Source organism: Leopardus geoffroyi, chromosome D4, assembly GCF_018350155.1.
Source record: "Leopardus geoffroyi isolate Oge1 chromosome D4, O.geoffroyi_Oge1_pat1.0, whole genome shotgun sequence".
Lineage (NCBI taxonomy): Eukaryota > Metazoa > Chordata > Mammalia > Carnivora > Felidae > Leopardus > Leopardus geoffroyi.
The window spans coordinates 32,409,828-32,424,475 of NC_059342.1; the positions used below are offsets into that span (position 1 = coordinate 32,409,828).

The 14,648-nt window shown below is 42.7% G+C and overlaps 1 protein-coding gene across 2 annotated transcripts in view; it reads right to left on the reverse strand.

Annotated features, from left to right (window-relative positions):
* The window catches only part of GLDC (glycine decarboxylase), a 100,553-nt gene extending 93,968 nt beyond the window's left edge, over positions 1–6,585 (reverse strand). The window contains exons 1-2 of one of the 2 annotated variants that reach the window (XM_045467470.1): positions 6,072–6,576; positions 5,451–5,529 (exon numbers count right to left, since the gene is read on the reverse strand). In XM_045467470.1, the coding sequence (XP_045323426.1) occupies positions 5,451–5,529; positions 6,072–6,323 (331 nt within the window). In that variant the 5' untranslated portion in view covers positions 6,324–6,576. Of the gene's footprint in view, positions 1–5,450; positions 5,530–6,071 lie in introns of both variants that reach the window. The other variant, XM_045467471.1, reaches the window with a different exon arrangement.
* Between the last annotated feature and the right edge of the window lie 8,063 nt (positions 6,586–14,648).

Sequence of the window (14,648 nt, forward strand, 5' to 3'; positions counted from 1 at the left end):
CTCGCAGCATTTTATCCAAACTTCTCAGGGCACCTGGGACTTTTTAACTGTGTTTAACTTTTTAACTGACATATTTATATTAAGAAGGTAAGATATAAGCTTGAGGAGAGTGATTATGTTTACTCATATATTTTTCCTCACAGTGCTTTGCACATACTAGATGGCCGATGAACATTTAGCAATTTAGGCAATAGACTGACTTTCCAAGGTATCAGATCCGCAGCCATCTGCCTAATAAGAATTCATGACAAAAATAAAAGGACAAGATAGATTCTATTGTAAGAGACTGAATACACAAATAGACAATGGCAGACCATATATTACCACAGAACTTTCACCCACAACCTGCAGCAACCTGCTCAAGAAACCAACACCTTTTCTATAACAAACTCCAGAAGCCAGCCTGCTGTAAGTTAGACTTGCAGAAAGTCAACTTGTTATCTTCAGTGACTATGCAGCAAACTGCACAATAACTTACATAATAATTGACCAAAAATTATTGGCCAGGACTTGATTAATAACTGACAGCTACCTTAATTTTGGTGCTGGCTTCTGATGTAGGACCAACCATAAAAGCCAAATACACACCCTTAACCAATCACACAGGATCCCCTGCTTCTACTTGCCTCCCCTACATCTTCTGCATGCCAATAGCCCCCAACACTGGCATACCTGAAGCCTTTCCTTTATTTCACTATAAGGTTTTCCCATTCCTCTGCCAAAACAAAAGGCTGACTCCCCCTATAACAAGTACAGAATAAATAGTCTTTGCTTTTCTCATTTGACTGGTCTTCGTTTATTTCCACAGCTGCATAATGAAAATCCACTAGTATTAAAAAGACAAATTAATTCATATAAACTGGGAACTTGGCCAGGTAAAGGCCAAGGGTGAGCCTTGTCACAAACTGAGGAGTCTACAGACAGAACCCAATGATGGATATCATCCAGCTGAAAGACACCTGACATCTATCACCTGGGGAAGTGTTATCCTGTTTAGGTGTCCTTGAGATCAGTGCAGGAAAATGCCCAACCCCACTTGGGTGACATAGTCACCACCTGCAGCTGCATTACACAACACTCCTTCCATTAACCATTTATTAAATAACACTCTAAAAGATGTGACTTAGAACATCAAGTTCCCACAAGTCTGTCAAAAGTCTCATTGTGACAGCTCAGCTGCTTAGTTCTGCTTGAACACTTTGAACATTAGAGGGGTTAATGTCTCCTTTCTTCCTCAGCATGCTCACAATAAGCAATGTGCAATTTTGTGTAAACTTTAAACCCTGCAGCTTCTGTGCAGTTCTGGACTAGTTCAGTCTGGTTAGCTTGAGATTATTTTACTGAGAATACTACACAGAGAGGCATACCATAGCTAAAAGTGATTAGTTGGTTCATACACAAAGTATTTTGAAATTTGGTATTATAAAATAGTTACTGTAGAAAATCTAGAAAAAACAAGGTAATAAAAAGAAAGCTAAAATCATCCCTCAAGGCCCATCCAGGGAAATGAATGCTGCCATTGATATATATCCTTCCTATTTTTTTCTCTTTATGTGTATGTGGGTGAGGGAGAGTGGATTCACTTGAACAGGATAATAGGATTTTGAATTGAGTAGCTTTGCTTCTTTGAAGCGTGATTTACTGAGAATTCAACTGATAATCAAGGTATTCTTTCAAAGCACTTAAGTGTCCAAGGGGAGGGGAGCATCCCTCAGGACAGATGAATCATCTGATTCTGTCAGGCCACTCTATCCAGTACATGATGGTCCCTCGGTGGCAGCCTCCCCCAGCCTTGTCCAGCAAAGCCATCATGACTCATCCCTCAATACTCAACCCTAGTGCTGCACCCATCACCCCTTCCCTCTCCCTGGTAGTGGGTTGAGTGTTTCCACATCTGTGCTCTCAGTATGCCACTGCATTTCCACCAGAGCAGTTGGCAAATGGCAGAGGGATTCTGGCATGATTGGATTTGTGCATATCAATAAACTGGATACCTCAGAGTCAGGAGTTTTCTACTTTGCAGAAGGCACAGTGAAAACAGTGGTGTAGACTTTGGAGGGTGGACAGTGGATCTGGGCTGCCTGGGTCAACTTTTGCCTCCACTGTAAGTTACGACATATCCCCTGTAAAACAGATGATACTGGTACTTACCTCATAGGATTGTGCCAAGGACTAAATTAACACATGAAAAGCACTTTTAAAAGTACCTACTATATGGTAAGCACTAAACAAATGTTCAAGATTATTAAATTATGTGTAAGAACTAACTCAAGGATCTCCATGGTGCTTACAGCTCTGTCTTTTCACTCAGCAATGAGGGCATTTAAGACTCATGTAACCAACTAGCTCTTGTTAGTTTCCTGTGTATACAGTGAACAAATATTGGGTCCAGAATTCCTCTCTGAACACAACAGAAAACAAGCATTCAACATGAAACTGTTTGGGTAATGCTGCTCTACTATTAAATGGAAATGCTACTACTGGAGGTTACCCGGACCAGTTTGTTCTCCTCATGTGAAGGACATTCATTAACAATGACATGTGCACACCTCAGAATAAAACATTGATGCCTTTCTGACACATTCTCTGACTGCCCCAACCAGAGCTCATTCTTCCAAGAAGCAAGCTTTGTTGGAAAGCCAATTCACTTCAAGGCGAGGGAGAAGGGGGTGGAATCCTGACTGTGCAATATTTTCTCTGAGTCATCTCAGAATAACCAGATGGAACCAGCCCCAAATCTCACAGAAGCCACTGGGTTTAAAGTTTACAGTTAAGTTGCAAATTACTTATCAGGAGTTCACTTTCAATGAAAGAGGAGAAATGGAATCCCCCAATGTTCACATTATTCAGCTGGGAAGAAACTGCTGAACTTTTTTTAGAGAGGCGGCTTTGACATGTTCCTTAGGCTCTAATGCTCTTAAAGAACATCTTGTTTTAGAGTATATTCTAAGAATGGGTGACCCAAACATTTTCTGACTTTGAAAATCTCAGAAATGCATTACCTAAGGCTTGCTTTAAAAATATACAGCTCCTAGGGGCGCCTGGGTGGCGCAGTCGGTTAAGCGTCCGACTTCAGCCAGGTCACGATCTCGCGGTCCGTGAGTTCGAGCCCCACGTCAGGCTCTGGGCTGATGGCTCAGAGCCTGGAGCCTGTTTCCGATTCTGCGTCTCCCTCTCTCTCTGCCCCTCCCCCGTTCAAGCTCTGTCTCTCTCTGTCCCAAAAATAAATAAAAAACGTTGAAAAAAAAAATTTTTTTTTTTTAAATAAAAATATACAGCTCTTAGGGGCACCTGGGTGGCTTAGTCAGTTAAGCCTCTGTCTTCGGCTCAGGTCATGATCTCACTACCCATGAGTTCGAGCCCCACGTCAGGCTCTGTGCTGACAGCTCAGAGCCTGGAGCCTGTTTCAGGCTCTAGATTCTCTATCTCCCTCTCTCTCTGCCCCTCCCCTGCTCATGCTTTATCTCTCTCTCTCAAAAATAAGTAAAGATTTTAAATTTTTTAAAAAATATACAACTCTTAAAAATATATACAACTCTTGGGGTGCCTGGGTGGCTCAACTGGTTAAGCATCCAACTCTTGATTTCAGCTCTGGTTATGATCTCACAGTTTGTGAGTTCGAGCCCTGATGTGGAGCTCTGCACTGACTGCACAAAGTCTGCTTAGGATTCTGTTTCCCTCTCTCTGTCTGTCCCTCACCTGCTCGCTCTCTCAAAAATGAATAAATAAATTTTAAAAATATATATATATACAACTCTTCACTCTTTAAACATCCAATAAATCAGGATTCTGGTTTCCTAAAACTGAAATAGATAAGACTATCCCAGGACTGAATCAGTTCAATTGAACAAAATGTGCAGATTTTCTTCTAAGGGCAAGGTCTTTGCCATCAGGAGAAATGGTTCAGATCTGAAACCAACAAGGGGAGCAATTCTTATCAGAAACTGAGTTACATTAGCCACCTGGAGCTGGACTGGCTTCATACTTCAAGTTGTCTACTTTAAAACAAAATAAATTTTATCACTTCTTGGCCTTTTGGCTAAGATCAAGTATAAAACAAAATAAAGTTTGCCATCCACATATCTTTTGTGTCCTAAAAAAAAAAAAAAAAAAAACAAAGTTCCTTTTTTTCACCTGACTCCAAAAGTCTAAGAGACAGCATCTCTGTGATTCAAAAACCAGATAACCCAAGAAAATTCTTTCCTGTTTAAAAGAGAGAAAAGAGATGGGCGCCTGGGTGGCTCAGTCAATTAATTAAGCGTTAAGCATCCCACTTCAGCTCAGGTCAATGATCTCATGGTTTGAGTTCAAGCCCCATGTCACGCTCTGTGCTGACAGCTCAGAGCCTGGATCCTGCTTAGGATTCTGTGTCTCCTGCTCTCTCTGCCTCTCTCCCACTGGTGCTCTGTCTCTCTCTCTCAAAAATAAATAAACATTAAAATTTAAAAAAAATTTTTTAAAAAGAGAAAGAGAGAGCGAGAGCTCTTCAGCTCTGCCTGACCCTTTGACATGCAGATTCTTGTCTCACTCCATGAAGTCAAGTACTCATAAAAATACCTCTGGGGCGCCTGGGTGGCGCAGTCGGTTAAGCGTCTGACTTCAGCCAGGTCATGATCTCGTGGTCCGTGAGTTCGAGCCCCGCGTCGGGCTCTGGGCTGATGGCTCAGAGCCTGGAGCCTGTTTCCGATTCTGTGTCTCCCTCTCTCTCTGCCCCTCCCCCGTTCATGCTCTGTCTCTCTCTGTCCCAAAAATAAATAAACGTTGAAAAAAAAAAATACCTCTGAAAGTCAGTCTTCAGGACTATTAAAAATATTTAAGTATGAAACAAAATTCTAAGTAATCCTATGAGTAAACTAAACTTTTTTAACCAGGCACAAATCTTTTTTGCACATTTCTTCATAAAAATTATTTGAACTTGAAGAGTACTGCTGCCTTACAGTAGATATAAGTAAATGAAATTGGACATAAGAGAACAATTTGAAGCTGTTGTGATATAAAGAAGCTTGGGCTAGGAGGCCCTATGTCTGCATCTCCTCCCATTTTTGTCACTTCCTTAGTTGTATATGATTATAAGCATGTCCTTTCTCCTTTCAGTATCCTGACCTGCAGAGGTGATGACATCTCAACCCAAAGGGTGTGAGAACCATGGCCTGGGACATGGGGAGTCTTCCACAGCCTTGTGCACTGCCTTCCTTCCACCGGCAGTTTGCTGGTGCCTAGATAAAGAGCTAGAAAGGCGAGGCATGGACTCCAACCTAGGGTACAGAACTGATTGCTCCAGGAACTAAATATTCCACCCTCTCCCGCCCTTTGAGGTACTCGCACTGTTTTGTTTTAATAAAGATATTCCCAGTCCTGGGCAATCCTAACCCAGAGCTGAATTTTCAGAAACTGTAGAAGACAAATAGGCCAAAGCAAGCAGAGTCGAAGGGAGCTCTCCGGCAACTTACAAACAGGGTCTTCCATTTTCAAGGGTCTTTTCAAGCGGATGCTGGCAGGCACCGTCTTCTCAATCAGTTCATCAATACTCTAAAATGAAAAAACATAAATCCGTGAACACTAAAGGGAGAGGAAAGTGCTTCTGAGTTAAAGGAGTCACCTCTGTTTTGCATCTACAAAGGCCTGTGGGAACCTCATTTAAATCTCCTAATTAGTGTTTCTTTAAAAAAAAAAAAAAACAACTTTGAGCAAATCAGAAATCACTTGGAGGAAAGCAAAAGAACTGGGGTAGCGATTCTACCACTCTAGGCTGGATTTCAGTCAGCAACCAGAGATAATTGGATAAACCAGGAGGTCCTCCTTTTGCAAAGTTAGGGTTCATCAGGAGGGCGAGTTGGGTTGAAAAACATAAGGTTCTGAGGCGCGAAAAGCGGGTGGAGAAAGTAAACGGGTGAGAGAAGCCTGCGGCACAGGAACGGAACTCGCGGGCTCGCTTCCACGCCAGGGCCCAAGAACCGGGGTGCGGGTCCCACGCGGAGCTAAGCAGAGCTTCAGGCGGGGGCCGGGAGGCCGAGCCGGCAGAACCTGGGTAAGGCGGGGTGAGGCCCTGGAGGGCCGGGTGGGGTCCTTACCGCTAGCCCCAGGGCCTGTAGCATCTCCCTCTGGTCTTTGTCCCCCGGGCCGATGTGCCTCCGAGCGAAGTCGTCGTGTCTGGGCAGGAGGCGCTCGAGGAGGCGCGAGTCCCCAGCTCTGCTGCTGTCCGCGCCGCTGCTGCTGTCACGGCCCCGCGGCACCCAAAGCGGTCCCTTGCCCCCAGCCAGGCGGCGGCTGCCCCCGATTCCGCAGCCCAGACGCAGCCCCCAGGCCCTGGCGCACGTCTGCATGGTCGCGACCACAGTCCCCTGCCCTGGCCCACGAGGGTCAGCCGCACTCTCGGCCCCTTTGGGTCACAGTTCTCCAGGTGGCGGTTGCCTTCGGCCTGGAGCCTCTTCTCGCTGGACGACCGGTAGGACAGACGGATGGGTGCTCGTGGGCAATGAATGGGCGCCGCGCTCAGCCTAAACACGCGCAAAGTTGTTGCTCCACGCGAGGCACCTGCTCTGCACACTTTAAGTGTCGCCCGGCGGGCGGGCGGTGGGATGGGGCCTGGAAACCCTCAGCCAATGGGAGTAGATGGAGGGGCGGGGGCGGGGCGTCTCCCGCCCCGCCCCCTCTCCCTACTTTCTTCTCGGCCCTCAACCGAGTCCTGCGCCTGCCCCAGAACGTGCTGTCCTCAGTCACTCGTACTCCATCTCTGGCTGATGGGGAGATCTGGGCGCTCCATGCGGTCGGGGCCAAGGTCTGGGACCGCACTGGCGCGGGATCCGGCTGCACAACGGCGGGCGAAGTGCCTGGGGAACTAAGCTGAGGTGACAGATGATTCTGACAGGGAGGCCAGACTCTAATAATTAGGCTTCATTCATTAATTTTAGGCTCATATTTCATGGAAACCACTATGGACAGATGACTTTTTTTTTTTTTTTTTTTTTTTTTTTTTTTAGCAGTTGTCGTCTTTGGGGGCGCCTGGGTGGCTCAGTCGGTTACGCATCCGACGCTTGGTTTCTGCTCAGGTCATGATCTCAGGGTTGGTGGGTTCCAGCTCCGTCTGTACTGACTGCCAGAACCTGCTTGGGATTCTGTCTCCCACTCTCTGTCCCTCCCCTGCTCGTGTGCGCTCTCTCTCTGAAAAATAAGTAAATAAACATTAAAAAAAGTTTTTTAAATAAAAAAAAATAGTTGTGGTCTTTTATAGTTGTATTGTGGGCAAATTACGCAACCTCTCAGCTTCATTCAGTGTCCTCATCTCACATAGCTTGGTGGGATTTAAAAAGAGATTATACTGTTGAAAGAATTGCCCTAATAGTAGACTTGAACTACTTCTCTCTCCCTCCCCCACACCTTTTCTCCATATGTGTGTGGGGAGGGGGTAAATACAAAAGATATTGAAGTATATATTATGCACTATCATCTTACTTGGAAAATTTTGTAACTCTAAGCTCTCCAGCTGTCTCTTAAGATTTTTATCAAAAATAAACTTTTGGGGCACCTGGCTGGATAGAACATGTGACTCTTGATCTCGGGGTTCTGAGTTCGAGCCCCACATTGGGTAAAAAGATGACTTAAAAATAAAACCTTTGGGGCACCTGGGTGGCTCAGTTGGTTGAGCCTCCGACTTTGGCTCAGGTCATGATCTCACGGTTTGTGAGTTCAGCCCTGCGACAGGCTCTGTGCTGACAGCTCAGAGCTTGGAGCCTGCTTGGAGTTCTGTGTCTCCCTCTCTCTGCCCCTCCCGCCCTTGTTCACACTCTGCTTTCTCTGTCTCTCAAAAATAAATAATTAAAAATTTTTTTTTCTAATAAAATAAAATAAAACCTTTGGGGCGCCTGGGTGGCTGAGTCAGTTGAGCATTCGACACTTGGTTTCAGCTCAGGTCATGATCTTGCCATTGGTGAGACTGACTTGTGCTGACAGCATGGGTCCTGCTTGAGATTCTCTTTCTCCCTCTCTCTTCCCCTCCCCTGCTCACACTCTCTCTCAAAATAATAAATTTTTTTTCAACGTTTATTTATTTTTGGGACAGAGAGAGACAGAGCATGAACGGGGGACGGGCAGAGAGAGAGGGAGACACAGAATCGGAAACAGGCTCCAGGCTCTGAGCCATCAGCCCAGAGCCCGACGCGGGGCTCGAACTCACGGACCGCGAGATCGTGACCTGGCTGAAGTCGGACGCTTAACCGACTGCGCCACCCAGGCGCCCCTCAAAATAATAAATTTTAAAAAAATTAAAAAATAAAATCTTTTAAAAAATTAACTTTCAAAATTATTATTGTCCTAATATGAGGAAGAGAGGACAGATGCCATCAGAACATTACTTAGACTACAGGTAAGTAAAACCTGTTTTGTTTTTTTTTTTCCTCCTCTTAACTTCCTCCTTCAACTATCCTATGCGCATTCTGGTTTCTGTAGCTGATAGGCACATAGACTAGGCAGAGAGGCAGGAAAGTATAAGACAAAAACAGTAAGCAAACAGTAAGCAAAATGTGTGTGTATGGCAGGCAGGGGCAGCTAGTGAGCTAGAAGGGCTGGTTGAGTGTCTTTAAATAGTCTTTCTTCCATTTGGAATTGAAATTATAGCCTGCATAAAAGTTGGGAGATACCCTCAGTGTAAGATGTGATGAGGCAGAGAGGCATTTATCCCTATTCCTGTTTATGCACTCTGTATCACAGGGACTGGAAGCCAGAGAACTGTATCTCCCAGATTCCTTCAGCTCTAGGGTTCTGGATGTTATTAATCTTCTGTCAACAAGATACCCTTGTGTGATAATTGGAAAATAGAATAAAAGACACCATTTTCTTATTTCTCTGACAGCAGCAGAAAAATGCATGAGTGGCAGCAAACACAAGTGCTTCCCTAACAGCCACCCACAGCACAGCTGTGTCCCTCTATAAAAATGTCCTTTGGTTTTCCAACATCGGAGGCTGCAGGAATTTCTCACTGTCCTGGACTAAAGTTTCAGTGGTTTACCTGGAGATAGGGATGGTCTACTCTATTTTTTGCTCTCCAGTCCTTCCAATGGTTTTATATGCACCTATTCCTGGCATTTTAATCCTCCTCTGCTTGAGTACTCCAGGTTTTCTAAATAAACCTTAACAGACTGTAACTGAGGCCAAAAGTAGCTTTAGGAAACTGACCCCCCAAAATAGGAATCTGGGATTAGCTATCCAACCTGGTTCTATTTGAAGTAAACACTAGTGGAAGTTCGACGTTATTACTAGTGGAAAATGAGATCATTATAGTCTTAGGCATGAAATAGAAACAGTTGCTTAAGTTATCAATGGGGGATTAAGTGCCTATTGAAGGCAAGTCTTTGCAAGATCAACTAGTTGCTGGGTTGGACCGCTGTGGTGGGAATGATGCCTACAAGGACTATTGGGAAGGCTGGTGGCTTCCGGATGCACTGGAGAATTTACGGGATAAAATGACAGTTCAGAGAACTAGAGGGCTTCACCACTATAAAAGAATCTCTTAACTTCTTTAGCTGCAAGGTATTTATAAATCAGACCCAATGTTTGATCCTGTGAATTGCCCAATGATCATACAAGTTGAATTCACACCTTATTAGGTCTCACATGTGAAAGTTTTGGTTTAATTAAACATTAAGTGTTAACTTTCAGCAGGGAGATTTTGGTAGTTTGGATTGAATTTGACTATCTTGAACCCCCCAACTTTCACTGAGTCCCCCTGCCAGCTGAAGCTATTCCTCATACCCTGACATGCTGATCATCCCTTGCTTGAACATTCTGTAATGGTTTCACAAAAGCATTAACCTTGCAAAGGTATGTCAATAATTCTTTACCTCTAGATCCACAACAAGACTCTGATCTCAGCATACCCTGGGAAGATGAATAAGACATCTGACACCAGAGGAGAAGCTTACACAGGGGAAAAATTACAAGATATTGCTAATGTATATCAGTACTGGAAGACTTCTATGTAGGAGTGGGTTCTAGACCAAGGAAAAAGGAAAATAATACTGAAATTATTGATATGCTAGTAGCACCAAAGATTCCAAATTCAGTGGCTCTAAGAGTTTGCTGAGCTGGTTGACCAAAACCAGACTCAACAATGGCCTTCATTAAATTAGGTTAAGAGGGGCGCCTGGGTGGCGCAGTCGGTTAAGCGTCCGACTTCAGCCAGGTCACGATCTCGCGGTCCGTGAGTTCGAGCCCCGCGTCAGGCTCTGGGCTGATGGCTCAGAGCCTGGAGCCTGTTTCCGATTCTGTGTCTCCCTCTCTCTCTGCCCCTCCCCCGTTCATGCTCTGTCTCTCTCTGTCCCAAAAATAAATAAAAACTTTGAAAAAAAAAATTAAAAAAAAAAAAATTAGGTTAAGATACTAGAACTTTCTTGGTATAACAGAGAAAAAGTGATCTCTCTCTTTGTCTCTCTCTCTCTGTCTCTCTCTGTCTCTGTCTCTCTCTCTCTCTCTATATATATATATATATATACACACACACACACATATATATATCTCACTATATATATCACTATATATATCTATATCTATATCTATCTACCTATCTATCTGTCTATATCACTTCTGTCCTTAGAACAAGGAAAGTCCGGATAAACTAAAAATCAACTTTGGACACATCTGAAAAGTAAAATTGCAGGACAAAATGCCACTCTGAAATCTAATGAGACAGGCTCATCCAAAGAGACACAGCCAAGATCTGTTTGCCAGGAACAGAAGCTGCTAGAGCTATAAACTGGTAGGAACGTGTAATGGCAATTATGATGGATTGTTGGATGCTGACTGTGGAGTAACTTGAGAGGGAGAAGCTCCTGGGGACTACAGTCTTAGTAGGGCTCCTACACTTGCATGATTTCATGGGCTTTACCTCTAGAAGCCCCACCACAGTTAGGCTGAAAACCCAAGAAATGTCCCTGCACAGCACTGGTAGGAAAAGGAAAAGAGTAATCACTGTGAAATATACCCAGAGCCTTCTTCATAACAAAGACCTACTCTCCAAAGAAAAGGACTTTCAGAGTTTATCCAAGCTAGGGAAGGGAATTTCTCCCACTGAAGCCCTCTGCAGCCTTCGTGTCTCATATAATGTGGAAAAAGGTCAACAGGGTTTAGTGCTTCCAGGAAATAGATTGGGAATCCTGCAGCCAAGGAAAGGAGTATGGGGTGGGGTGGGAGTGAACAGTTATATCACTGGAGAAACATTTGGAAGTTCACAGTCTGAGACATAGAATATACTTAACTAGAACATTAGAAAACACTTTTCCTCTTCCATAACACATCACCACATTAATAGGGCTCCAGAAATACAACCAAAATTGCTGTACGACATAGGTTTTCTCTAAGGAAGAGTACTAGGGAATCCTACAAGCAACAAGGGAAAGAAAAACAAGGACACTAGAGGAATTTAAAGTCTCTGGCACTTTTAGCTACAGCAAACATTAAACACAATACAACCCTAGTCAAATTATCATAAATCTTCACACTAAAGCCCTGTTTACCTCAGTTCCTATTACCCAGCATATCATGTTCAGCTTTCAACAAAAAAATGCAAGACATGCAAAAAGTCAAGAAAGACAAACAGTCTGAAGAGACAAATAAATCATCAGAACCAAATTCATACATGATACAGACGTTGGAATCATCAGACAAGGAATTTAAAATAATTATGATTAAAATGTTAAAAGCTCTAGGGGTGCCTGTGTGGCGCTGTCGGTTGAACGTCTGACTTGGGCTCGGGTCATGATCTCATGGCTCATGAGTTCAAGCCCCACATCGGGCTCTGTGCTGACAACTCAGAGCCAGGAGCCTGCTTCAGATTCTATGTCCCTCTCTTGCTCTGCCCCTCCTCTTCTCATGCTCTCTCTTCTCTCTGTCAAGAATAAACATTATAAAATTGTTTAAAAAAATAATAAAGTGTTAAAACTCTAATAGAAAAAGCAGACAATTTGTAAGAATAGATGGACAATGTAAGCAGAGAGATGGAAACTCTAAGAAATTATCAAAAGGAAATGATAGAAATCAAAACCCTATAGAGACATGAAGAATGCCTTCTGAGTGATCATGTGTAGACTTGACATAGCTGAGGAAAGAATTAGTGACTTTGAACATAAGTCAGTAGAACTTTCCCAAATTGAAATGCAAAAGAAGAAAATTGAATGAAAAAGAAAACAGATCAGAACATCCAAGAACTGTGGGACAATTTCAAAAGGTACATAATTGGAATATCAGAAGAAGGAAACAGTGAGAAAGCAGAGGAAACTTTTGAAGTAATAGTAACTGAAAACTTTCAAAAATTAAAATAAGCATCAAACCACAGATGCAGGAAGATCAGAGAACACTAAGCAAGAGAAATACAGCAACACTTAGGCATATCATATTCAGACTACAGAAAACCAAGGAAAAGATAAAATTTTTCTTTTTTAAAGATTTTATTTTTAAGTAATCTTCACACCCAACATGGGGCTCGAACTTATAACTCCGAAATTAAGAGTCACATGCTTCACTGACTGAACCAGCCAGGTGCCTCAAAAGATAAAATCTTTTTTTTTTTTTTTTTTTTTTTTTTGAGCAGCAGGCAAAAATGTATTAGAGTTGAAGATCAGAAAGTAATAATAGTAGAAAAGCTCTCTTTACAGAGAGGGGACATTCGAAAGTGAATGCCCCAAAAGATAAAATATTTTTAAAAGCCAGAGGAAAAAACACCTTACCTATCATAGAGGAACAAGAATAAAAATTACAGCAGATTTCTTTCTTCTTTCTTTCTTTCTTTCTTTCTTTCTTTCTTCTTTCTTTCTATAGCAGATTTCTTAAAAATATGCAAAAAAGAAGCAGAGTGAGATATTTAACTATTAAAAAACCACCACCCTGAAATCCAATGCAGTGAAGTTATCCTTCAAAAGTGAACAAGATCGGGGTGTCTGGGTGGCTTAGTCTGTTAAGTGTCTGATTCTTGATTTTGGCTCATGATCTCACAGTTCGTGAAACTGAGCCCTGAGTCAGACTCTGTGTTGACAGTGTAGAGCCTGTCTGGGTTTCTCCGCAACCACCCGCCACCACCACCACCCCCTTACCCCCTCCCCTTCCCTACTTCATGCTCTCTCTCCCTCTCTCAAAATGAATAAATAAACACTAAAAAAAAAAAAAAGTGAACATGATAGAGCTAGAGTGGATTATGCTAAGCAAAATAAGTCAGTCAGAGAAAAATATACCATATGATTGCATTCATCCATGGAATTTAAGAAACAAAACAAATGAACATAGCTGGGAAGAAAGGGGAAGACAGGGGCAAACCATAAAACAGGCTCTTAACTATAGAGAATAAACTGAAGGTTGCTGGAGGGGAAATGGGAGAGGGGACAGACTAAACAGGTGATGGGTATTAAAAGGGCTTATTGGGATGAGCACTGGGTGTTATATATAAGTGATGAATCACTAAATTCTACTCCTGAAACCAATATTACACTATATTTTAACTAACTGGAATTAAATAAAAACTTGAAACTACAAACAAACAAAAAAACAACAAAACTGAACAAGAAATGAAAACTTCCTCAGACAAAAATTAATAGAATTCATAACTAGCAGACATTACCTATATTTTTGCTCTTTCCTTGCTCCTTCTTTTTCTTGACATTCCAAGAATATGTGTGGTTTTTGTTTGTTTGTTTTTTAATCATTTTCTTTTGTTTACAGAACTTCCTTCAGGTATTTTTTAATTCTAATTCTTAGTTTTCCTTTTTGTGGGAATGACTTGATTTCCCTTTCATTCATGAAAGATCTTTCATAAGACAAAAGATTATGGGTCAACACTTACTTTCTTTCAACACTTGAAAAACATGTGCCATGTCTTTCTGTCCTCCATGGTTTCTAAAGTTTTTCTTTTCCTTTTTTTTTTCACCTCTATTTATTCATTTTGAGAGAGACAGAGATAGCTTGAGTGGGGAAGGGGCAGAAAGAGAGAGAGAGAGAGAGAGAGAGAGAGAGAGAGAGAATCCCAAGCTGGTTCCATGCTGTCACCACAGAGCCAGACGTGGGGCTCAGTCTCATGAATGGTGAGATCATAGCCTGAGCAGAAACCAAGAGTCAGTTGCTTAACTGACTGCGCCACCCGGCACCCCTGTCTTCCATGGTTTCTGTAAGAAAATTATCATTCAATGGGGTGCCTGGGTGGCGCAGTTGGTTAAGCGTCCGACTTCAGCCAGGTCACAATCTCGTGGTCCGTGAGTTCGAGCCCCGCGTCAGGCTCTGGGCTGATGGCTCAGAGCCTGGAGCCTGTTTCCGATTCTGTGTCTCCCTCCCTCTCTGCCCCTCCCCCGTTCATGCTCTGTCTCTCTCTGTCCCAAAAATAAATAAATGTTGAAAAAAAAATTAAAAAAAAAAAAAGAAAATTATCATTCAAGTAGTTTTTTTTCCTATATATTAGATGTCCTTCCTCTTTTGGTTTTTCCAGCATTTATCTTTGTCTTTAATATTTAGCAATCTGACTATGATATGTCTTGGCATGAACTTCTTTGGGTTTATCTTTTTTGGGGGGGCGGAGAGGGGAGAGGTATCTTATTTGAGGTTTTCTTAGTGTCTCAGTCAACTTGTGTTTTCATAATGAAATACCACAGAGTGGGTAGAAACAACAGAAATTTATG